The 27412-nt window shown below is 42.3% G+C and overlaps 1 protein-coding gene across 1 annotated transcript in view; it reads right to left on the bottom strand.

Annotated features, from left to right (window-relative positions):
- RET (ret proto-oncogene) overlaps positions 1 to 10580 on the bottom strand; it is an 85751-nt gene extending 75171 nt beyond the window's left edge. The window contains exon 1 of the mRNA XM_049809828.1: positions 10475 to 10580. Coding sequence (XP_049665785.1) covers positions 10475 to 10523 — 49 coding nt within the window. The 5' untranslated portion in view covers positions 10524 to 10580. The remainder of the gene's footprint in view (positions 1 to 10474) is intronic.
- Positions 10581 to 27412: the final 16832 nt, after the last annotated feature.

Below are 27412 nucleotides of genomic sequence, written 5' to 3' on the forward strand. Positions count from 1 at the left end.
TAGCTCCGTTACCAAAATGTTTCCTGAATGTTACTTGCTACCATATAAGCCCTATTGTATTGTTTCCACCGTTAGCCCATTTTCACCATTACATCCATCTTTATAATACTTCTGCATAAACTGAAAAATTTGAACTCTGTGCTTTCTCAGTTGTCTTGTCTTTGTGAATAAATATTGCCAATCGTTTCTATTTTTCTTCAAAAACAGCATTTCCTAAACTTCTTGTTATTATCCATCACTTTCCAAGAAGTATGAAGGCCAAAATGTACCAGTCAAAGCTGCATACTGCCAGTCATCATCAGAAAATACACTACTGGGCCAGACTGACTTTTGGTGTGACTCCATGTAGTAATTCTTGAACTATCACCACCACAAACGATTAATGGGGGAGAGGAGGGGGAATCTTTTGTCAGAGCGATTTTTTAGCATAAAATAAATCCTTGTTACCAGTCTCCTTATCGCTCTGACACATGTAACTACTATATAAAAGCTAAACTGAGTTTGTGATTACCAACCTAAACACTTAAATAACGTGCCTTTCCCTTGTTGTCTCCCAGAAGTTGTGACACATGTAACTACTGACACATGTAACTACTATATAAAAGCTAAACTGAGTTTGTGATTACCAACCTAAACACTTAAATAACGTGCCTTTCCCTTGTTGTCTCCCAGAAGTTGTGTTGTGGACAAACAAATTCTGAAACGCTGAAGTAGAGACTTGTAGAGATTCTTCTACCTTGCTTTCTAATTGTCAGGTACTTAGGGTATGTATGCCATGATGCCAAGATTTCTTATGCTGAGACAAAGGACAGAATTTTTTTCAATAAAGTGAAAAATTCCCACCTATCTGCATGATGCCAGGAGACAAGGCTTTAATAAATTATTGGAAAAATTATAAAAATACAAACAAAAATAAGAGTCTGTGGCAGCCAGATTTTAGAGGGGGGAGGGGCAAAAAGAAGGGGGGGGGGGCAGGGAGAAGTAAAACCTTAGGCTTTCTATTCTTATTTATTTTCTTTAGGCATTTACTGCCCTGAAACTTTTGGCCCAATTTTCATTTCAAATTTCATTGGACTAAAATCTAAGAGAAAGAGTTAAATAAAGGCCCTTTCCCCAACCAGAACAGGCTCGCTTAAATGCCTCAATATTATAAAAAAAAAAAAATTTATAAATGTTTCCATTTTTTAATAGAAGTTTTATGAGTGATCTATCGCACTCTCTTAAGTTGATCCTGGTTGTTGTTGAATTCACAGAAATTAAGTTTTAAACATTTGGGTTATTTTGTCTCTTTCTTTCTCTCTCTCTTTTTTAAAATACAAAAAAATCTGGAAAATGTATGTTATAAACTCTCTCACTATCCAAAAAGTCCATAGCAAAGCAATTTAGGACAACTCTTCTGATCTTCACAAAGGCAAAAGTTTATAAAAGCAATAAAACTGTTTAAAATGCTTTCTCATTCAGAGCATGTCAGCAATGCTGAATTGAAATGTGCAATAAAATTTATATTACAGCCATATTGTTCCCCCTCATTACTTTAAAACTTGTATGTTCAAACCCCAAATTTAAACACTCCCATTGTTTTTTTTGTTTCATAATTGGGATTGGGATAAGCCATTGCACAGAAGTCATCTTCCTCAGTCTTTTTTAGTTCAATGACATCCACAGGCTCAACTAGAGAAATCTCTACCCTGAATTGCTCAAAAGCAGTAACAGGCAATTGCAATTTCTTTGTATTTGTTTCTGTATTTCTTTCCAAAGAAATGCACTGTGACTATCAAAATACAAGTGGGGTGCCTAGTACCTAACTCACCGTTCCACAGCAGCACAAGTGATCCGAGGTAGCGGAGCACCAGAAACCGTTGCCAAACATCTACAGTTCGAGGAAACAACAGGCTTATAGAAAGTTAAGGGCAGATCTTACCTGGTCTAATTCAGGGAAGTTAGTTGGAAGGCTACTCAGTAAAACTATCCAGTTAAATAAATAAATAAATAAATATACACACATAGAGATAACTGTGTGCTGTCAGTGAAAAGTGTCTCAAATGTGTACCTTAGTCACACTGAGAAGGTGGTCAGGGGCATTGTGTCTAACCCTCAGATGACACGGTAGGACAAAGACATCCAGATTACCTCTAAAAGTACTAGCCTAGATACCGTAAACTAAGGCAACATGGAGCTCAGGGCAAGCTAACCTCACCTACACTCCTGAGTAATAACATGTGCTGCTTCCAAACTAGCTGAGCCTTTGTATTCTGCAGGCACCAAAAGAAGTTTGAGATGTTACATTTACTTGTAATTTGTTACTCACACAACAGGAAAACCTGCGCTTCAGACCCATGGCAATTGTTAGTCTAGGTACACGCCTGGAAAGGGGAAGTTTACATCAAAGGGTAGCAAAGGGAAATTTGGCATCTGAAAATGTACTGCCACAGTTTTAACTTTGGGAACTTCTGTGCAATTCTCTACAGGGCTTCGGATTCATCAGTCCCAGCCTAAAATGCTTTGCTGATAGGGGATAAACCTAAGCATATGCCTAATGTGAGAAGGGTCTGTTACAGTGCTTTACAAAATGATGTTCTTCATACTGGAGGTGCCAAAGCAGCACTTGTTGTCGTGAATGACGAGCATTGGAGACTTTCTCCAAAGGTCCTGTCAGAACTTCCCAGTTACCACAGTGCAATTTCACATGACAGTATCAAAACAGCCAATGCCCTCTACCCAAATCCACTCTCGTTCCCCTACTCCCAGTTTGAATTTTTAATATTTTTTTTCCTGGAAAATAAACTTCTCCTTTTCCTAGCAAAATCAAAACTTTAAGCCTTTTCCTGATGAGAGTTTTTGTATCCTCTCCTTTCCCTTTGCTGTTATTTAGATTTCATGAACAGCACCCCTTTGTCTTACAGACCACTAAGCAATGGCTATATAACTTAGAAATATGTTCATATAATTTGCCAGTGCCTGTTTTTATTTTTGTAAAAGAAAGCCTGATTGCAGCCCTGGAGTACCTGCACATTTCAAACCCTCTCCTACTTTGAGATGACTGACTGTCATAAATGTACGTATCAATCATTCTATACTGAGTATTCTCATCCAAACAGACATAATTCATTTAATTGAAAAAAAAAAAAAAAAAAAAAAAAAGTAGCTGTTTAAAGCCATAGAGGACTGTTATGGGCTAAGTTTTCAGTCAGCCATAGCTTCTCTTTGACTTTATGTTCCACTTTGTTTGTACTAATCCGAATTCTTTCTCCCCTCCGCCCATTCTGTGCAAAATAGCGGGAATACTGGTGGTCAGTATCTCCCTCCCAAACACACAGCAGCAACACAAAGAGCTGCTTTCACCTGATCGGTAATTTTTGTGGAACACAGTGGCAGGGGGTGGACGAGATAGCCTAGAGAATCAAATCCTTTCTCACCAACATTTTGTAAACCATTCGTATCTCTTATATCCTCATTTCTCTTTGCACAGAAATACTTTTCAATGTCTGCTTTTAGATAATAGGACATGGAAGGCCACCTTAACAACAACGGCAGAAAACTCCAGAAGCCCGTCACCGTAGAAGTATCTTTATAAGGGAGTCAAAGGTAGCTGCTCTGCAACATCCTTGTTAGGGACCATTCTGAAGGCTAAGGTCTTAACATAGGAATAGTGTGGTAAAGAACTACCCAAAATTATGCATCTACTGTTCACAAAACCAGAGAAACTTCTCTGTGTCTTTAAGCCACTGGGAGATTTAAGTCTCATCTCCAAGTCAGCTTTGGAATGGCAGTGACAGGACTACTGGACGCCTGCTCTAATTCAGTGGCGGAACTAGCTTTACAGGGCTTCAGAGGTACGTGAAATTCTGGTCTACTGATGTCAATATGAGTTCTGCCATTTCACATGTGAAAAGAACAGATAATGGAATTGTCTGTATTAGAAAACTTGGCGTCTCTGAATCAGGAGAAAAACCTGGATTTAATTTCATTATCTGAGTTTGAAATTTGTCTCATTTAGAAGAAAGCCATAATGGACACTTAAAAAAACACCCATTACAGCAACACAAGCAACTTTGTTATATCAGTTAAATATAATGTTTAATTAGTTTTCTAAATGCATACACTGAAAAGCCATTAGACAGCCATTAAGAGTAATATATCCATTTTCGTTTTACAATCACCTGATTTAGTTAGCCAAATTTCTAAAGTAATTCAGTCAAACAACATTTTTGGCACTATTATCCCAGTAAAGTTTCCAATTCCCTTTTTTTGACTGCGATCACTGTAATTCTCTCTTAAGCTCTAAAGTGCTGATGATCATCTTCATTTCGGCAGATTTACAGAGCATCTCTTTCAGGTAAAAATGTGTCTGGTGTGTTTATGGTCCCATTTGAAGATCCAGAAATCTGAAACTATTCAGCTATTTTTATGAAGTAATCTTTAGGAAAACCAGCTTTGTGTTCTCTTTATGTGGGGAAAAAAGACAAGACATCTGAAGAATAAGATGGCTTTAGATACCTTTATAAAAAAACTGAGCTCCAAAAGGAGCAAAATTCATCTGGCTATTCACACCTCAGCTGACTTACTATTTTATTAACAAAAACTTTCTTAATAACCTTATTAATTAGCAACATATATACATGAAAACTTGTCACAAGGCTCATGATGACTTCGCCAAAACATTGTGCAAGTAGCCAATATATCTCTCTGATGAAACACGAGATTCCATTGGAAAAATAAAGCCTCTGCACAGATTTTATTCTACAGCTACCTAGAGCTTCTCAGATGCTGATTTTTTATTGATGCATCAACACTCTAGAGATTCTGTAAAGGTTTCCAGTGTATTTTCCCCACTTTGTGTCAGCTCCAGTATGCCCCAGTATGGAGTTATGTGATAGGCAATCAACAATGCGCATGACATACAAAGGAGAACACTATTGATGGTGGTATTTTACAGAAAACTAGGAGAGAGAGTATGAGACAACGAGCAAATCTGTAGCACAGCTGTTAACTGAACTTGAATCCTGATCTAACCCAACTAATATGCAAACCTCAAATCTATCCTTCTCCTACAGTGATTGCTTTATTTATCCTTGCAATGCCTCAGTTGTTTGCTTTCCAAAATGTAATAGTTTAAAAAAAAAAAAAAAAAAAATCATCTGGAGAATGAACAATTCCAAAGTTTCTTCTGGATAATTTGGTGAATTTTTAAGCTCTGCTTCTGCCAATCCAAACAAAAGTAGAAAGTAAGAGCTAAGAACAGACTGCACCATGAACGTGAAAAACCATGCTTTTAACATACACCTTGTTCACGTAAGAAATCACCATCTGTGTTAAAGTTTTGCAATGTTATTAATACAAACGCTCGCACCCAATAAGCAGTGTTGGGCAATTTGTTACATTTCAAAACCAAGAGACAATTCCAGTCCATCACCAGCTGGCAGCACTTTTGGTTCTGCCAGAAAGCTGAAGGATGCCAACGTACGAATAAAGCAAACCCTCTCCTCACTGCAGATGGACTCTAAGTGACCTTTACATGAAAAGGCTCTCTAGAAAACACCAAGCTGCTACAGTATGGATTTTTTCAAACCCACAGCATCTTTGTGTTGGCTGGTCTGCATTATGGGGGAGATAGCAGCCCAGGAGGAGTGGGAGCTATGAATGCTTGTTTACTGTTAGCGTGTCTCTTAAAATATACAGTATGCATAAAACAGTTCAGTTGCCAAATGAGGTACTGAGGAGAGAGCTACTATTTGGTTTCCCTCAAACCAGTTACCTCAGTTCAAACCCTGAAAGACTAGAATTAGTACTCGCCTCGTTACCAGCCTGAGCAGCAGTGCCAAGAATGCAAGTACAGCAACAAGTGAACAAATCTTTTTCCCCCTGCCAGGGGCCAAAGTGGGGGAGAGGGGAAGAAACAGGGAAGAAAATACATGCTTTCTCACCAGACGTGTCTGTTGTTTCAGTATATTAAAAAAAAAAAATAAAAAATTAAAATACTCTAATATGATATACAGATGGAAAACTGAATGTGGGCATGCTCCTGAATGTGCATCTTGCATTCAGGTGCTGAACCAACACTGTCATACAAACCGACTGCTTATGTTAATACTACAAGAAATCTTGTCTGTTAATCAAAGCCTAATGAATTAGGTTTTTAGCATTAAAATACTGGCTTTTTGTAGTCTTCATATTAATTTCCTTTACACTGCCTTTATGATAGTAAGAAAACCCATGAATGAAGTCAAAGACCAAGACTCCAACAGACTGACTGGCAGAACTAATCAAGGCAATACTGCATATTGCCCTGACACACCCCCCGACAAGATGGGCAGATAGGCAAATACAGGCACCCAAGGGACAGAAGGTACAGCAAAAACAACAACAGGAAGTAAAGGGGATTAAATATAGCACAAATATGGATCCTATCAGCACGAGTTAAAAAAAACCCAACACGGTACATCGCTTTTTGTGAAATGGAAAATGCTGCAGGTTGTGAACTTGCAAAATTTTGTCTGTGGAGGAACGGGAAGGTGAAGGACCTGGGAACTGGAATTAAGTGAGGAAAGACACTGAGCCTAGAGGGCCATACAGGGCCCAGGCACCTTCCCCAGAAATTAGCAGGGGCGCTGGGATGAACCCCGCACCCAATCGGTCCTGGGTGAGTGAAGCAGCAGTTTCATGGTCCAAGCAGGCAGAAGCAGGTGACCGGAGGGAAGGGAAGCACGGGCACCACCAGCAGGCTGAGGTGCCTGGGGGAGAGCCAGCACATAAGATGCTGAAACTCTGGGCAGAGGAAAACTACAATGTAGGAAAGAACCAAAGTGCTGTAATTAATATTCTTTTTCCAACCAAAAAGAGCAGCAAGGTTTGAAATTTCCTCATAATTCTTAGGCCCTCTCCAAATAAGACACCTAAGAACTAATGAAGTGCCTCTCGTTTTTCTCCACAGATTCCCTTTTGCCCTTGCCCTACAGCCAAGGTTATAATCTAAAGAAGGTAAAATCAAAAATCACATATTGTTCGACCAGTTCACTGCCAAAATGACAGGCACACAAAAAAATTTATGTCTATCTTTAGCCTGGTCCCTGACTCAAGTCAATGGTCTGTGCCCCACTCTTTGATCCTGATTAGCACTGTTTTGATCTAAAGATGTTAGTGCACAGGTGCTCCTTTTTTGGGAGAATCACATAGGTGTTCTTTTCCTAGGGAAAACATCCGTTTTCTATCATGAAAGACAAATGTTACACAAAATATCTAAACTTTTGAGAGAAGAAAGTCAATATTTGCACAGTTGATTTCTACAGTCTGTCCTTGATCTGGATGCATGAGTTGAGGCAGGACTTCTTGTAAATTGTAACCAGTTGAAATAAAACATTAACAGTAACCCTAGCAGCATGAAAATGCACTGTAAGAATCGATCCCATACAGCATTTAAATGAATATCAGAACTAATACATTCATCAGCAGTTTCATAGCGCAGTCAGTAAAATACAAAAAAAGTTTGAATAATCTGTATTCGAGAGCACATTTGTTGAAGTAGCATCTCTATCATTTCCATGTAGAAGCAGGCTTCCCTTCCAATTTTACAAAATATGCATACTGTAACGCTTACAAACTTCATTTTATTCACTGAAAATAGATTATCTCTTCAAAAGTATTCCCTTTAATAACAAAAATAACTTTCCAGACAAGACACTCCTACCAAGTCTTTCCCACCGGCACTCTTTTCTACACTTAAGTGAACAAGGTCCTTCTATCAATGAGCTTTCAGAAATGAATCAAGACTCCAGTGCCAAACAGCCGTGCCGTGCAGCGTGCAAGTAAACACCCTGAAGCCCTACAACTGACAAGATGCGAAACTTTCGAAAGATACGTGTGCACACTCCATAATACAAATATGCATTTCTTTTCATTGATATTGATGAGAGAGAGAGAAGTCTTAATTTGAGAAGAAACATTCCGTTTATTTTCTCTATTTCTAGGCTGCTGCATGTTAATACCAGCGCCTGCAAGAGACTCACACATTGCTTATGGTGCAAAGGCAGCAAGGCTGCAGCCTTTCTGCTTCAGAACAAATGGTCCGGTGTGCCTCTTGAAGCCCACCGATACAAAAGAACCAGATCTAATCCTTTCAACTAACAGCACGCTCACCAGATTAATCCAGCTCAGTTGGTAAAATGCAATCTCGTTCCAAGTCAGAGAAAACCTCTGCGTTAGTTGTGAGCACAGGTTTTAAGAACTACTGTAGTTTCAAGGTTTCCAAACCCCACCGTTAGATAAACCAAAGATGTACCAAGAGGAGGTGAGTGCAAGGGTATCACTGCATGTTAACTTTGGGTGGGAATCCTCCATGACAAAGGCTTGCCCAGGCAAGAGAGATTCCTTCACAACACCTGGCAAGAGCATGACATGTTACCATTGAAGAATCTCTGGCTCTCCGCTAGGATTGAGCCCACCGAAGTTTCCCTGCATTCCTCCTCCTGCCAGGGGACCGACCGCAGCATCACACGTAACATAGCTCTCTTTCTAAACTGGAACTCTATGCACGCAGGGATTTTGCTAATACCTCCAAGCCATAACGACTCATCTTACCCCTGTTGTCAACTCAGCTTTTATTACATAAATAGGAATTAGTGTCACACATCTAAACAATGTGAAACAGTGCTTCTTCAGCAACAGACACCCATATGAACGACATTGCTAATATGCTAGACTTCTTGAAATAACTATGAATACAATTACCCTAAAGTGTGATCCTAAATGTATATAACTTCTCTCCCCCATACTTTTAGGAAAACTTAAGAGGAATCAAGTATTAAGGCTCACCAGCCAAAGCTAAGAGCATAAACAAAATTAATATTTGCAATTATAAGTATAAGCAAGTGGTATAAAAAAGTCTACTTGGCAGTCTATCCTATTCAAATAAATTAAGTCTTATAATATTCCTCCAAGCTACGGACAGATCCAAGAATTAACAATTCATGGCCACGTTTAATAATAAAAAGTATTTCAAACTGATTTCTAACTGCTTAGGTCTGACACTTAAAGCAGAAGGGTGTAGAAATTCATCTTGAGTGGGGTGAACACACAGAGACAACCCCCTTTCCCACCTGTGACTTTCAGAGTGAAATTCATACGAAGTTATACGAGTAAAAGTAAAATCAAATGACCATCCAACTGAAAGGGAACAAAGAAAGAAAGAAAAAAAACCCCATACTAGAAAGCAGCTTGGGACTTGCAAGCAGCAGTTAGTTCACTACGTACAATATTCTGGGGCATCACAGCATGAATAGGAGTAAGATCATCTGTCCAGCTCAAACAGAAATCACTGAAAATCATTTTCAAGCAAACGCATGTGACTCATTTTGGCTAATGAAAACATACGCCTCAAACTGAAGAACTTAGGTAAATTGCATTTCTCCTAATTCTGCCAAAAACATTAAAGAAAACAGATTCGCCAAAGATAAAAGCAAAGTAGGTGTGATAGATCATCCGTTAGAAATACAAGGATGGCTTATTCTTCCTGACAGTGAAATGACTTGGGATACAACCCATTCTATATTTTTTTTTTTTAGTGAGTGTTTAGACGTAGCATATCCCACACAGTTTATTCCCAGACATCCTAGATTTGAGTACCTGTCAGTTTTTGTGAAGATCGGGCCTTAACACAAGTGTACTAGGAAGAGAGAGCATAAGGGCAACTGGAAATATTTTACCATACTGAAGAAAAAATCAAATCAAATAGAGGCTTTATAATCTGTGCAAGTTACAGAGTGGTTTAAGACAGCGTGAACTATTACAATTAATCTGAAACAATAAGGAGAAGGAACAAGTCGCACGTTTTACGTAGAATCGCAAGTACAGAATTAATATTGCACTTTTCGCTCTGTTATACCAACTAGCGAACTACTGGGCTGGTTTGGGGTTTGCCTTTTTCATAAATGCATTTTTGATGCGCAAGGTCGTACGGCATTCTCTAGCAAACAACTTTGATTTATTCATGTAAACATCAGAAATGCATTGGCAAACAAAGCCATATGGAAGAGAGAGAGAGAGATAATGGATTTTCTGTTTGCTTCAGAAACTTGACATCTGCGGGTAGCATCATCTAAGTTACGATCCAATAACTTTTCATATTTCGGTCATTTCCGTTTATCAATCTGAACCTCGTTCAATCTGATGATGCAAAAAAAGCTCTGGGAGGGGGACAGCAGAGAAGGAGCAACGTTTTAGAAACTTACACTAGGAATACACTTGAACGTTCTTCCCTTCCACATCATAAATTCAAAGACCAGGGAAACTCACATCTGTTCTAATTTAGCCTTAGAGCTTCAGAAGCAAAGGAAAAGTACGAGGGTTATTTACACCGCGTTTGCATTTGGGGAAAGATTTGCGGAGCCGGAGCCGGAGCCGGAGCCGGAGCCAGCCGCGGGGGGCACCGACCACCCCAGCGCCGCGAACTTCCCGCGGGGCCGGGCTCGGCGGTACTTACCCCCGCAGAGGAGGAGGAAGCCCGCCGTCCGCCCCGCGCAGGAGGGCATCTTCGCCCGCGCCACGACTCCCGCGGCCCCGCCTCGGCCGCCGGCGCCCCGGGCAGCGCCGGGCGGGCTGCGGGCCGGTCCCCGCGGGCTCTCAGTCGGGCCGGCCCATGGCCCGGGGCGGCGGCGGCGGCGGGGGCGGCGGGCCGCGACGGGACGCGCCGAGCCGGGCACGGACGGGACTGGACCGGACCGCGCCGCCGTGCCTCCTCGGGATGCCTCTCCGCCGGCTGCTCGCGTCGGTCCTCCGGGCTCCCGCCCCGCCGCCGCCGCCGGCCGGGCAGAAGCGCCCTCGTCCCCTCAGCGGTGCCGGCGCCTCTCGGGCTCTGCGGGGAGAAGCCGAAGTCGCAGGCGAAGCCCAGCCCAGCCCCGCTCCGCTCCGCTCCGCCGCGCCGCGCCTGCCGCCGAGCCCCCCGCGCCGCCCGGCCGGCGGCACCGCCCGGCTGGGGCCAGCCCCCGGCCCCTCCTCCGCGCCCGGACGAGGCCGCCGGTCCGCGCTACCGGGGCCGCCCCGCGCCTGCCGCCCCGCCCCGCCCGCGCAGGGGAGCGGAGGGGGCGCGGCGGCGGCTCCGCCCCGAGCATCCCCGCGGGCGCGGTGCGGGGGACCGGGGCGGCGCGGCGCGGCGCGGAGCGGCGCGGAGCGGCGGCGCGGGGCCGCCCCCCGCGGGGTCCCGCGGCGGGGTCCCGCGTCCCCCGGCCGCCGCGGGGAGGTTAGCGGGGCGCGGGCGGCGGCCGGGGGGGCGGGAGGGGAGGCAGGCGAGCCGCGCAAACACACCAGGTGCGAGACAAAGCAGGGACAGGCGCTGCGGCACCGGGGTGTATCCAAGTGGCCGCCTCCCCCCCCGCCCCGAACACATTAAACGTGCTGAATAATTAATCCTTGGCGGAGAAGACAATTTTTGCGCGATGGTAGGAGGGTGCAGTAAGAGATGAGCTCTACCTGGCAGGCAACCAAAGTAAGCCGGAGCGCGAGCATCCCGCTTAGCGGCGAAACGCCACTTTTAAACCGCAAGCGGGAGAGGGGGGGGGAAGCAGCCCGAACAGGAAACGACCACCAAACCTTACCGAGCCGAACCAAAACTACGGGTCGGGCTCGCTGCCGAGAGCGGTCCGAAACAGCCGCCGCTAACAAACGCCGGCCGGAGCGTTCGGTGCGCCGCGGCCGGACCTGCCTCCGCCCGGCAAACCCGGCCGCGGGCTGCGGCAGCCGGGCCGGACCCCGCCGGCAAGCCCCGCGACGGGCCGGGCCGGGCCGGGCCGGGCCGGGCCGGGCCGGGCCCAGCCCCGCGCCGCCCGCCGCCCCCCGCGCCCGCGCAGGCTCCGCGCTCCCCGGCGCCGGGCAGCGGCCCCCGCCCGCCCCGAGGGGCCACACGGAGCCCTCGGGCTGAAGGAAAAGCCTGCCCCTTTCCCTTCACCTCTCCTCCCAAGGTCATCTTCAGCCTGCCGGGGAGATATCGTCCCCCCCCCTCCCTCCCCACGGCTGATGGTGCCTCGGCACAGCCGCGCCGCTCTGGATGGAGACCTCGACGTCAGGATCGAGACAGAGCAGCAGCTACAGCTCTCGTCTGTCTCAGCCTTCGCACTTTGAAACGCCCGAGCGGCAGCCAGGAGACTCGCACACGCACGGCAGAATGATTACTCGGTGCGATTTCCCCTCGCAAGAGCTGCCGTAGATTGCTTAAAGACACATCAAATGGGAAATTCTCTCTCTAGCCTGGGGAGGACCCTGCTTAAAATACGCAACACCGTAAGAGGCAAATATACAAGAAATTGCCCGGTAGAACCGATTAAAAAAACCCCTAGCCCGCTTTAACTTTTCTGTTCGATCTCCACCGAGCATTCCCACGGTCTTCATCAGGCTTGGGAAAGCAATAAGCCAAGTGCAAGCACCTGAAGGGGAATAACGAATTCGAGGTGAACGCTAGCGACCGCCATGAATGGATTGCGTTTTAAGCTGCCTGACAGATAGTATAAATTAAACTTTTGAATACTTACTCACGTGCACAAGTGTTTGTGGGGCTTTCACAAACGCCTGAAAGGGGGAACCGAGAAGCGTATTTGGGACATATCCATAAACCAAAGCAAAGGCTGTAGCAAAGAAAGCCCCGTATAAAACATTAACATTAAATCAATGCTTTGTGGAGAAACGTCTTACGTTAAGCTGAGCTTTATCTTAAATCATATTTAAAAGCTCGCGCAGTATACAAATCAATATTGATGCCATCTAAAATACACCACTATCATCTGCACTGATAAATGCCAGTTTCCATCCAGGACAAAGTGACTTCTTGGAAGAATTTCAAGGACTTCCAATCTCTTCTGGCATCTCAGCAACTGAAGCCAAAGCTGTACTCTTCTGCCAACTTCAGGCTCTGCTCCAGCACATTAAAACTGGTTTTAGATGCCATCGTGTTCGTCATACAAGCAGCAGAAGTAAGGTCACCAGAATAATTTTTTCATTTGATTTCCAGGCTTTTAAGTTAAGCAGATTTATACGTTTTTCAGAGGATCGTAGCTTACGCACAGCACGCGTGGGAAAAAGTTGCCAACTTGGATAAGGAAAGGACTAAATACTAGTGTCTTCGGTGTTGCAGCTACTGTGATCATCACTCTAATGTTAATATAGTCACCATCCTTCCTGGAGCTGTTCTCCTTTATGGTTCTCCAGTACAATGCAAGCCTTCAAAACAAGGAAAAGTGATGGTATATTGAGGAAACGTAGTTCATCCAGGAGACATAGCCTACCATACGGAAGACAAAAATAACTTAACTGCAGCATCTCATGAAACCCTGCAAAAGCCTATCAAAATGGAGGCATTTTGAACTTTCACTCAGAATTCAAACTTCAGGGGGAAAAACCAAAACCCTTCCTGCCCAGCCTTATTTCCACACCCCTAAAGATGCCCAACGCAGACTGTGAAGCATCTGCCCTTGAGTTTACTAGAGGAATACAAGCCTACGACCACCATCTCCTTCCAACAGCTGACTTCTGCTCGAATGCGCATAAAATAGATGTTCATGTCATTCGCTTGGTTTCTTTGTCTGCAGGCCTTTTGAAAATGGAATGAAAATCAGTGCTAGTAAATGGGGAATAAAAAGCTCGGTGTCCTTGACATTCCAGACAAGCTCAAGCTTTGTAGTGACATCTCCCATCACTCTCCTAGAAAAAATACTTTGGAAACAAATCGACACTTTCTTGCAGGCTGGTGCAATTGTGAAACTATGGCTCATACTCTTTTTTTTTTTTTTTTTTTTTTTCCTGCTTTGAGTCATTCATTTGGCACAGCAGACTAAGCTATTAAATTATTGTATTTTTTTTCTTTTATAAAGGCACCCTGAGATGTCTTGATATGATAATGCTTCCTGAAACTGATGCTAATTGATAACTGTTTCTTGGTTTCATCAGAAGTCTTAGGTCATGTTCATTTAGCATCAGAGCAGGACATTTGAGGACTGTTCCACCTTTCCGTGTTTTCCAAATATTCACGCACAAACACCAAAATATTTTCATAGATGAAACTCCTCCTAGAACATTATGTCTGAAATCCAGTTCTTGATCAGGTCAGCACTTAAACACTTTTTTCCCCATGCTATGATGTTGGTTGTTGTAGTCTCAGAGTCTGAAGTGCTATTGTTGATCATGTTAGGAAAAAAATATTTTGGAATGATAAAAATTGCTTATTAACACTTAACACTACTTTGTTGTTTTCAGGATCAAAATTTGATCTGTCCTTTTGTCATTGGATCTACCGCAGGAAGAATATCTGTTCAGTGCCATCCTAGTTGTAACTGTATGAAAGATTTGATGGTTTGATCACAAAGAATTTATCTGCATGGCATACTTAATTCAAGTTGTTATATACATGTTTTTCCACAATCCTTGTGCTTTATTTTCTTATCCTTCTGTCTACTCCTTTCTTCTCTACTTGTTATGCAGAGCTCACATTTAAACGGTGCAATATCCACACCATCTATTTAATTTTTGTCCATTTGAGATCACCAGAAGAGCAGTGTGTTTTCCTGGAGTACTCATCCAAAAGTGCTGTGAACTGGTCAGAAACACCTGTTACCATGAGAAAGCAGCAAACCTGTGGTAAGGAATGTCTCCACTGCAGCATCTAGAGAAGAGAACCAAGAATATACTTCTTTCAAGTCAGGAGGAAATAAATCATTCTTGGGGAGAAAGAATGCCACTAACTGTCCTGATCATAAGAAGTTTAAGCAAGGGCTCAGCATTGTCCAACACACAGATGTCACAGCAAAACTGAGATCCTCACGAAAACAGCAACAAGGGAGTTGCATCAGTGAAAATGCTGTGTGAGGGAAAGCAGAATGGCAGATCGTGAGCCTGGGATAGACCGGGAAGAACCAAAATCCTTCGTCAACTTGACAAAGCTATCCCTCCCGTGAGCTGGCTGCCACAGCGACTGCCCTCTTCAGACCCCACTGCCTCTTCTTGGCAATAAGACTGTAAGTTCCTCCAACAAAGGGTAGTTCGTGTCACTGTAAATATAATACAGAGCTTTTGAAAATACATAAATCCACAACAATGCCTGATTTCTGGCCATCGGATTGTTTCACCGAAAGCATAAACTTAACTATCAAAACCACCATGAAATCATAAATCATAGCCATCTGTTTTCTTGGGCAAAACAGACCTCCGTGCCTGATGCCATCAGAAGTCAGTAATAAAATAGTTCTCAAACCACTGATTTATCCAAAATTATCACCTGCTTGACATTCTTGCTGCAGGTTTATGTGAAGCACAGGATGACTATGCTAGAACGTTTCCATGCAAAGAGGAAACAAGTTCTCCCAATCCTTGCAAACAAGGGGTGTTTCTTGTTTCATTTCCACTAAGAATCTCACGTTGTCTTCCACCTGTCTGGTTACTTTAGCCCTGAAAACCAACAACTATAGCTTAGTTTTCATGTCATTGTTCTAAGGGTAGTCCTGGGAGTGCCACAAATGCTACCTCTTCTATCAGTCGAAAGGCATATGGGGTGTGTGTTCACCACGATGCACACACTGACGCTCAACTGTTGTACTTCCAGTAGCACGAGTTTCAAAACTCTGAGTCAAATCCAGATCTGCATTTGGTATACTATTGTGGACCAGCAGGACAACAGGAGTGTGATTAAAACAGGATGTAAACCTCTCGCTGCCATGATGCACGCTGCCCCATGCAAGTGAGCCCGCAATGTCGCAAGGCTGATGTGCACATTGCAGGGCATCTGGCAGAGCTGAGCCAGCGGCGGCCTTTCCTTCGCCGCAGGAGTATCCCCCAGCTAGTATCAGGGACAGCAATGGGGCTGATGACTCACGATTATCTCATTTGCACAGACAATCCTTATTGCCTGGAACCATACTATAACATAATCCCAACAGTTGTAACCCACAGGCACCTTGGCATTGAGGCTCAACGTTTATTCCATTACTCAAGAGGCATTAATTTCCCTGAGGTATTAACAAACATTAGTATGATAAATCTCTCCACATCAGTATGAGCAGTAAAGTTATTCTGAACTTTGAAGACCGGATTTTTCTAGCTTTTAAACAAACATTTTGACTCTGCCTGGAAACACTATGAACACGCACAAGCACATTCACACATCTCCCATCAGAATTTGAATGGTAGGGGGTAGATATTTTTCCAGAAGTTACAGTACAACTAGTTAGAGAAATATATTGAAACTGGCAGCTGATAAATTAAAAACAGCTAACAAAATATAAAACATCCTTTGTTGACTCTTCTCCAGGTCCGTTTCCAGTAGATAATGTGCTACTATGATCATAACGATAAAAAGGTTATTTTCATCCTTGTTTCTTAACATTTGGTGTCAAATACAATAGCCCACCTGAGAGATGTGAAAGCTCAATTCCCTACTTATTCATAAAGAACTTGCAACCCGGGTTATGGCCAAGGCAAGCTTCCTGCTCACTGCCCGGGCTAAAGTACCCCTACAGCGACCTGGGGGAAGTGAGCGCGTTAGCGAAGGTTTCTGTTCAACATACAGTCAGATCTACCCACCATGTTTTGCAGCTCACCAAAACCATTTCTGAAGTATGTAGATGACCCTAAAAAATACTCCATTACCAACTCTAATAAAAATAGTAACAGTGAGATAAAGCTGGGATACTTTCTAAATACCCAGTATTTGTGAACCTCAGCTTTCATTTTATTTATTCCTTAAATAGTACTCCTGGCTGCAGAGAACTTGAAAACTCGATGACGGCATACCCTAGAGGTTTCAAACCTGAAGAGCAAATCTAAGGAGCTTCAGATACGCTAATTAAAAAAAAATAAATAACGATGTAGAGAAGCTAACTCAAAATATACAAATGCTTGGGGTTCAATATGAAATGTAATTAAATTGGACTAACAAAACTGTACCTTTCTTGGGCAGTATAAAATCGGAGTTGCTTTAATTTCACTAACGAACCTCTGAAATCTTTTCAGCTTTCCCTTTGCCACATTGCTACTGGGAAAAGGCCTCACTCTCCTTGCACAGACACCTCTGGAGGGGGGGAGCTAAGAGAGAGTTTCCAGCCAGGCTACTCTTTCTGCAACCCACAGTAAGGTTCGGTACATGCCATAGTGCTGCTGGCAACGTCATCCACAATCACAGGTGGGGTTCTGCCAGAGCCAGCCATCTTCAGTTCTAATGGGATACCGTGGTGGGAACCAAGTGGTTGGAAAAGCATGGTAGCTGCTGACTCACCACCTTACAGAGTTCCCATACAGATCAAACAAAATCCACAGCAGAGCTTCTACAGAGCCTGGGGCCAAGGGCGCTAGGCATGATCTCAAATCTTTGTCTTCCACAAAAGAAGCCACCAGCAGCAGAAGTGGTAGACCCTGCTACTCCTATGTATGTTCTAGTACTAGAAGAAAAAATAAAAATGAAAAAAAAGGTAGATCTTCTATGTCTTATTTGTAACACAACAGCATTATGGTAAAAGCAGGTAAGGTCCTCGGTTGTTGTAAACTTTCACAGCTTCAGAATAGAGCTACAATAACTTATATTACTGGGGGGATTTGCCCCAATACCATAAGGAGAAACAGTAATCTGATAGTTTTCAATCTCCTAAATCAGCGGGTCAAATTCTGCCAGGGAAAAGCCAACAAAATCATGAGCATTATTCAGTTATGAACATAAGCATGAAGGCACACTACAGTTAATGAAGAGCAGATCACATTCAATGGAATAACAATTAATTTTGTCACTATAGGAATTAGTATAAAAATATCAGATTCAGGACTTACAAGGGACTTCACCTCTAAGTTAACCTGTATTGGGTTAAATGATCTACATAATCTGATTTACTTTCAGCACCATATGTTACTAAATTGTAATTATTAGAAACCACAAAATATGATCCTAGGCTATTTCAAGAGATCTGGATTCATACTAAAATGTATCTTTAAATATATGGTATCATGGTCATAAAAGAAAGCACTCAGATAGTCAGGTCACACATCTCCCTTCTCGCCATGGTTTATAGAGGCACGTTTGCCCCTGCATTCTATCGACCTAACAGGATGTGTTTTTATATTACACATGCACACAGTCTCTACATTTAAAGAACATTACATTAAAAATGAAATCAAGAGCTTGCTTGTGAGGAAATGTGAGAAGGGAGATTGCCCCATACATCTTTTATTTGCTCATTAATATGCCTTCTAAGTCTCATTCAGGTACAGCTGGAAGTCAGTGTCAGAACTAGTGCTGGAACTTGTAAATTCTTGGGGTCCAACCCAAAGATTTAACCTCCAAATAACATACCTGAGACTAACAGAGGACTCTGCTTTGTTCTTCCTGTGCATTGAGTAAGGCTAGAGTCCTGTAAATGCAAGAATATACAATTACATATACTCTAACAAATACTCTGCACAAAGGGGGTGAACTCAGATTGAAAAGTTAAACTTGGTTCCTATTTTGAGTGCTTAATGCTATAACGCTGTCCTCGAGTGTAAGCTTTTCCAGTATGTCATTTCCTAAAATCTTTTTTAAAATCAAAATTTCACATGGAACCACACTGAGTGCTGCATAAGTTACCAGAAGAGTTTAAATGGCTGAAAACAACCTTTCAAAGGAACCAGTTACTGCGGGTATACATGATATATTATAAATACACAAGATGCCAAGCATATTAGTATAATCTGGGGGGGGGGGGGGGGGGTGGTGGTGTAACAAACACCAAAACACCAACTACCACCACCACCGTAAAACGAACAAAAAAGTCCCATGATTCACATCTGCCCCTTAACTTTGGAATTCAATCATAATTTGAGCTTAAAAAGGACTATAAAGTTCTCAAAATCATCAAGACCAATAAAAGGAGAAACAGATGCTAAGTCATGGCCAGCCCGGTAGAGATTCACCCCAAGACAAGAGGTCCCTGACCCTCTAACATCCTTCACGGCCCTAAGGCTCTGTAGAGAAGAGAACACATTACAGACAAATGGATCACTCTGGGATTTTAGCAGAAAGTCTTCAGAAAGTGCTGGGTGTGCAAGTTCCTTTAGTTAGAGGCTTAACGCACAGGCAGATGTGGGTTGATTTTCAAGGACATGGGAAAAACCCAGTCCCCTCTTCCCTTAGGTCCCTGTTCAAAATGCCAGGTCATGGCAGGTTTTCAAAGTATATACTGAAAGAGCATTTCCTAGCATTTCTTTTAGAAAAGACACACTTACCTATACAAAAGTGCAAAATACTGTATAAGTTGTATTTTGGGGAAAGGAGATAAGAGTCTCTGTTGCAGTTACCCATTATCTACCACAACAAGGCTCTTGACTGCAGTTTCTCTAGTACAAACAGCAACAACAGCATGAGGTAACTTTAAACAAGACTCTGCCTGTAACACACATATTATAAAAATATTATTTGAAAAGTATTTTTTGTCTTGGTGTTGCAAATCAAATCACTGAGGACAGTTTCATATTTATTCTTCGTGTTTTCAGGTAGATGAGAATATTTCTGTTGTAGTGAAATTACAGCTACCTTTACGCACATGCACAGAAATAATATAAGCCCTCAGAAGTTCATTCTACTATTCCTTTGTGTCTTGACTTCCATGAACTTGAAGAGTAGGAATCAGAGCCCAAGGGAGAAAGACAAGAGGAACTTTAAACACCTAAAGCAGATAACCAAAAGTAGGTTACCATCATATTTTTAATTTATGCATATTACAAGACGAGATGACAGTCATATGTATGTCTCCTATTATCAATGGCTAGGCTGTTTCTCTTTTAAGTTAGCACAGTCAGTTCAGCTACTTAAAGTCTATTTCTCTTTGGGCTGTGAAGCCTGTGTTTTAGCTCAGAGAAATTTGTCTTGCTTGGAATTTCTCTGAAGCAGCATATATCAAGGAAATAGTTTCTTGTTTCTAACTCACAACTACACAGTAACTCAGAGCAATTCAACACAGCTGTTTCAGTTTTGTTAGCAGGTACAACAACATTTAACTAAAACTAAGAGCTCAGCGAATACAAGCAAGGCCACACAGGTGGTGTTTCATGAGGGGCAATAGTTATGGAGCAGGTACACTGCTCATTAAGTGGAAGAGAACATTTTGGAACGTTGGCTATTGTCCCTTAGACTCTGACAAACAAAATTAATGAGATATGATTTGAAATTATCTTTTTTCCATTGAACTTACTACACTGGAATATTACTCAGTTAACACCTGGGAGAAACTGGTTTGACCAATCCAGGTAAACAGAAATCAGGCAAATCAATGCTCTATCAACTTGCAATCAACATTTTACAGCTCCAATATTTCTAAGTTAAACCAGACCTTTTCAGCCCCCCTGTAATACATCTCATGTAAACTAGGCACAGCTGGTCTCTCCACCAATAAATCAGCTGCTGAAGGAGAAAAAAAATATGTACAACTAAGGCACAGACAGGACAAAAGATTGTGATTGAAAGAGGAACCGTGCAGTGAACCTAAGAAGTCCATTTAGAGAGTCTTGACATGTTTCATCAACATGTACTGAGGAAGTGCTCCCATGGGGAAGGTGGTTTTGTCTTAATTTTTTTATGTTGGTTCCTCAGCGAGTGCTTTGCATAAGGCATCTCTGAATGAAAGGAATATCTGGTTTATAAAAAAAGCTGCAATCCCTTGAACTACTGATGATTGAGACTGTAAGAAATAAAATCCTAGGGCAGAGACTTGTAGGGATGTTAACATACACGATGTTGACTTCTGCAGCCAGGGAATGTCACACTGGCAGGCTGGTTCTCCTGAAAGCACCTCAGGTTGTGGTGGGGCCACGGAAGCAGCCTGAACTGATAAGGACTCCCTGTATAATACAGTTTGACCCCCTATATAATAGTAACTTTCTGTATATTATTTTGGAGGGAATTTTAATTGCACTCTGCTGACCACAATCCCAACTCTATCAGGAAAATATTGCAGAGGTGTTGTACTTGCTTTTTTTCAAGGGGTGCAGTATGTCTACATGGAAGAGATACTTAATGTCAAACCAAATTTAAAAAGAATTATATATTGATGGCACACGAAAAAAGTTAGCTGTTTGAAACAAAGCATATCTTTCTGTGGCACTGGCCAGAAAACACAGAAAAGCACTGGCTCAGTGGACCTGAGACTGGCTTGAAAGAAGCTAGACGGGACACTGCCTTTGGTGAATCTACTTTTGTTATTTTGCACACCCAACACAATATTCTTAATGAGATTCCACAGAAAAGAGGACATGAAATTAAGCAGTTTGCACTGCAGTACAACATTAGACATTAAGCTGACAGTCCTCAATACTCAGCATCTAAGAGGCTAGTAGGAAACCGTGTCAGAATAATAAGACATTCACAAGAAAGGGCTGTAGATTAAGACTCTTTAACCTTGTTAACTACACTAAGGTAACACTGGTGGTCACCTGCTGACATTTTGTTCAGCAGAAAACTGAAAACAAGAATGCCTGCTCTGTCACAGCTGGTTTCCAAGTCACTGGGGACTTGAAGAAGTGTAAATAGACAAAAAAAGACAGGAGGCTCTAGCCCAAACCAATTGGAACCGCACTGTCAGAGCATGAAGTTCGTAATATTCAGTGCTGATGAGTTTCTGTTTAACAGCTTCTGAGCTATTAAACAAAAACTCCACGCCACAACCCCGAAAACATCGTAAATGACCTACTGCCTTCAACATCTTCCACCTTGGATTTCAAGGCTTTAACATCACCTAACAGTCTCTCACAGATCCTGAATTTGTTGGTGCTAGCTTAGGAGTCTTGCTCTAGAATGTAAATCAAACTATTTTCTGGACTTTTCAAAGTTATTTTGTTCTGCGTGTTCTTTGTGAATCCAGTCCAGTCTTTCTAAAGGTGTCCTGAAATGCCCTTATACCTGGGTCAGCAATGTGTCTATCCCTTTAAACTTCCTGTGATTACCCATGAGATAGAATGCCTAGGAAAACTTTTCCTTCCAGGGAATGCTTGAAATTAGACTGAAAAGAAGTTTCTATTGATTATTGCCATAAGAAACCTTCAGTGACTTCATAAAGATGACTCAGAGCTTAGCTTAGGCAGGGTGACTCAATGTCACTACAAAATCCTGCATGAATAGGAATTCAAAATACTTCCACTGTGTGATCACACTAGAAATTTGTCCTCTGAACTTTTCTTTTTCATACTTCCAGATTCCTCCATGAACTTTGAGGTACTCTTTCTACTTGTCTACAGCTCATTGTACTTCTCTATATAATTCCTCTCTCCGCTATACGAGTCTTCTGCTAACGATGGTTCAAGTACTTCCCTGAAGACCATATACTATGGGCACGAGGCCACTAAGGCTAACACAAAGCACAGTGAAGGGACCTGAACTAAGGATGTGCATCACTGCCTAATGGAGCGGTGAATACCATCCAGCAGGACACCCTGAGGCAGGACTAGCTCAGTCCTTGTCAATACCCTGTCCAACAGTCACCTTCCCAGCACCAACGTTGAGTAAAATGTCCCGAATAACTTAAGGCTTCTGACCTGTATAGGGCCCACCAGGATCAACTTCCTGGTGAAGTTAAGAGTCCCAGGTCCAAGTCATCTCCTAGACTTTGGTACTGGGCAGCTGCAGCCCAGCTGCAAGTCACAGAGCAATGACAAAGTGGCCCAGAGCCTGCTGACAGAGCCCGCAAGAGTGGCCTGGTTGCTCCAAGCTACTCAGCAAGCCTAGGAAAGTGGTTTTGCTGCCACTGCTGACCAGTACAAATTAGCAAGCAGCTCACATATGGCTCACATCAGACCGCAATCTACATCGTCAGCATCTAAAGCTAGCCTCAGCTGTTAGAGCCTGCAGCGTTTGGGACAGGAGTCATGATCGAGTTGAAAGGCAGGAGTCAGGAAATTTCTTTCCCAAACAGAATATTTCACCTGTTCAAATGTTTATCCCCCCTAGCACAGCGCAGAGACCTTGACTCCACAGCTAGGAGTATAAGGGCTGCACTGGGCTCCGGTGAATAATCCCAGCAAGTTTGTCACCAGCCAGTTGAGACTCAGAGCCTGGCTAAGGCAGCTGCGCTGCATCTCCACTGGGTGAGCGGACGTGCTCTGAGATACAGGATCTGGCAGTGACGGTTTTCCCTTTTGCGCATCATCTGCTTCACTGCTCTTGCATAAGGGTGATCTAAAGCTTCAGGAATACTTGTAGCTGAAAATATTACACACACAAAGTAATTACAGTAATACTCTGCCTTTGCCGAAAGCAGATCATTCATTAGCTACCCAAAATAGCTGAATGGCTCGAGAAACTACAGCTAACAATAGGCATTTAAACCACCAGGCAGCAAAGGAAAGAGCTACTGTGCCTTAGCAGGGGTGGAGTATTTCTCATTTACATAGTTGCTGTGGCAAAAACATTACTACTACTTCCTATCTAGCTGACAGAAAAAGAGCTCGCTACAAGTATTAGAACAACATATTTTGCTTTTATTGCTACTATGCGAAAAAGCTTGTAATTTATCTTTCTGTAATATAAATACAATATTGTTTGTAGAAATAACTCACATGCCCGTTGCTTTTAGAGTTGCAAGAACATTAACCACATGCTGTGTGTTCTCAGATTTGTATTTCCCATCTCGAAAGGGATTCAGTGAAAAACACATTTATTATTAGAGACCACAAAGGCAGACTCTGATATGAAGTGAGTTGCCCAGACTCAGTAGCATAGCCGGGAACATAGCTCAGAGTCAATATCTACAGACCTGTTCAGTGGACCACAGTATTTGGTGGGCAGGAGGAGACAAAGGAAAGTTTCACCTGCCCGCTGCAAGTTGGCGGGGAGCCCCAGGTAAGCTTTGCTGTGTACATTGCTCATTCCCTGTGACTTCCAGTCCTCACAAAGGACCCACTATTTGACATCATTGAAAATCAGTTACTAGGCTGCTTCGTCTTGAGCCAGTTTGATGTTTTCTCCTTAGGCCTCCATCCCTTGAAGATTATAATGATGTAATTCATTTTGATCCTGCAGGGGTTAGTCAGATTGCTAGGCTTGTGGATGAACTGACGATAGTCTTTGGAGGGCTTCAGTCACATTACTGTATTAATGTTCTGGGTCACTAGTCTAATAAAACACATGTCTCAAGACAGAAACGAGTAAGGAAGAACACTTTCTCAATCAAGAGAAACAGCCAACATGGTCAGTGACAGACACTGGAACATTAAATGAAAAGGTATTCAATGCTAGAACAGTATAAGGCACTGAGGGGAAGAAAAATGAAATTGAATCCTGGTCCATATGCCAAGAGAAATTGCTTTGCTTATCGGATTTACTTAGACTCTGTTTTATTCAAGGCTCACGCTTTAAAGCCTAGCATCTAAAAGTGCTACAACCCTACATGTAGTACAGCTTAGGCCATTCCCCCGGAAGACTTAGTTTCTAACAGCTTACTTTCTAAGTACACATTTAGATTGCTAATATTAATGGCAGCTTAACTGCTCCATGCAAGATGGGTTGTTGCTCTTTCAGTATTTCCAGGCAGCCTGCAAAATCGTTTCTGGGATATACATATTTGCCACTCCATAGATACTACCACAAGATATAATGACATACATGTGTGGGGAATCAGGATCTTGTGAGCCAAGTCAATGTCATCACTTGTTTACTGTGATGGGTCCTGCTAGTTGCAGCCCAGCCTGCCTCAGATCTATAATGAGCAAATTCACATGCACATAACTACCCACGATAACACAGTTTGCCCATTCAAAGCAGAGAGAACGTTCGCGTGTGTATATATATAACTGTGTTTGAGTTGAAGTGCTAAGAAAACTGTAAATAAGCTTTAGGTTTATTATTTAGTAAATATAAGAGTATCTACAGATGATGATGTAATCGGCATTATTACAGAACATGGGGTTTAATGTTATTACAATTCTCCTATCTCTTTCATCATTACAAAAATGTTGATTTGTGGCAAATGGCAGTAGATTTCAAAAAAATATGTGTGGATCCTCACAACTATCACAGAGCCGCCAAATAATTTTTATCGGACTAACACTGATCAGTAGTACCTTTAATATCTTTTTTCCTGACAGATGTCAGTATTCCTTCCCCTCTGTACCCTTTTACTCCTTCACTCCCTCAGAAATGGTAAAAACCTTCTGCATTTTGATAAGAAAGTATTTAGTTCACTTCATAATAAAGCAAGTGTTAGCCAGATTTAATTAATCAGTGAGGATTTTTATTAGTCAATCATGTAACTAATTAAAAATATTGATTGATAACAGACAACACTGCAACAAAGTTATCTTACTCCTAACCCAGCAAAATGATCTGCCTGCTGCACATATAGATAGTATGGGATGACCTGCTTACAGATAAGTCTGCAATTGCTGACCAATCTATTTTTTACTTAGTAGTAGTATTTCCCCAGCTCAGCAGTTCTGACAGATCACAGCTTTGAGTCCGAGACATTTGTGAACCATCTCTTTGTTAGTCACAAATAGCGAAGTGCACATTGATAAATCACACCCTTTGTCTCTTTCTTTTCCCTCCCCCACACAGTTGCTGCTTTTTCCTGTCAAACCAATCCAGGCTGAACATTCCTGAATCATCTCTATTAACCTGTAAGAAATTCTGAAGAACAGATCCTATGTAATAGAAAATGACCTCAAATAATTAACATTTTTGAAGTGGTTTTTATCTGAATTTTGTCCAAGGTACATAAATCATCATTCATCTTTCCTCTTCCTGGCAGTGCACTTAGACATAGCAAGTCTTAAAATGATGACATCACCATCCCATGATCCTTCATTATAAGTAATTAAAGCAGTAATAAGGCTCTTCTCATGCACAAGTCATCAAGCAGACTCAGTCATATGAAATCTCAGGCATAGTGCACCTGAGGTCAGTCAAGAGAGCACAGGACTCAATGTTTTTGGTGAACTGCTGGTACTTTTGTGTGAATTTATTGCTGCTGAGGGGGTAGTGCATGTTAACATGCAGGGAGACTAAATTCTGCTATTAATCCATGAGAAAGGCACTGCAGAGGTAGCATTAGGTTTCCTATCCACGTACAGTATCAAGGCCTTGACAAGGAAGGAAGGAAGGATTTAGTTTAGTCTGTGCCTCTTCAGATTTTGGCCTTTCTCATAAACACACTGGCAAAGTTATCAACAGTAATGTCTGGATAATACGTTCAGTGACAGGGACAGTACCCAACAGGAACTCTGTTAGACACTCAAACACCTTTCTGCAAAGACTAATGATGATGAAAACTTATACTGCTCAACAAGCTTTGGTCTAAAATCAGCAAGCTAGATCAGCTACCCAATAGCAGAATACTCATCTAACAATGTATCCATTACAGGTTTCTAATCTGTTATTGCATGAATTATTATTTTTATGAATGATTATTATTTTTACTCATTACAAAGTTTCAAAATGTGCACTACTATTTTCTACATAGCAAACCATAAAGCATTTGTCTTCCATAGGCAATTGCAACACAATGCATCACATTATATTTTAATTCACATCCCACTTGGTGATCTCATCCATGTATTTCTCTTTAATAGCAACTCCAAAATATGGTCTGGTTTGGGGGATTCCTTGTAAAACCCCATTTCAGCCTTAGTTGCTTCCATATAAACAACAGTTTATAGTCCCACTGCCATAGCTGTATTCATACTACAGACTGTTCTGTGTGCCTCTTTTTACAGTCCCATTCTGGATTCCACCGTCCTGGCATCATTAACACTATTTATGCTCCTGAGCTTAGTTAGGTGACTATCGTGGTTAGAGCAAAAATTTCTTGCAAGTAGACCAACCTGCATTGACATTTGCAATAAGCATGATAGATATGCAAGAAAAAAAAAAGGCATCTAGGACAGGAGAAGAATATTGTCAAACAACTGTTCTTTATCCATTGTTTTGCTTGTGATAAACAAATTCTGGATTACAATTAAACATTTTTATTGCTTCTGCAATTTACTGGATTAAATGATGCTCAGTATCCAAGAAATCTTGGAGGAGTGGCTATTCAGAGCCTGATCATCTAGAATAACACTTTGATTTCTTTGGCTGTGGTGATTCAAACTACCTGTACACCTGCCCCACACCTACTTTTATTTTTCAAGCCTATCTCCTGCCTCCACCCATCCTGAATCCACACGATGGCACTACACCACACCTGTCTCAAAAACTGCCCAAACACCAGAGCTTAGAGCTCAGCACAGAAAAAAGGAGAAGCCTCGCCAAAACTAAATGTCAGTTAGAATTTACCTTGCATCACTAAGTATAAATCTTCATTTTAACCTTCTCTCCAGCTGGGCAATGCAAATAGTGGCAAATCTGAGAGTACAGGGAGGATGCAGAGGCTATGGTCATGGTTCTGCAGCATTCTCAAATTTCGGCAAGGTCTATGACACGCGTTTAGGAAAA

The sequence above is a fragment of the Accipiter gentilis genome, chromosome 9 (genome assembly GCF_929443795.1).
Source record: "Accipiter gentilis chromosome 9, bAccGen1.1, whole genome shotgun sequence".
In the NCBI taxonomy this organism is placed as follows: domain Eukaryota; kingdom Metazoa; phylum Chordata; class Aves; order Accipitriformes; family Accipitridae; genus Astur; species Astur gentilis.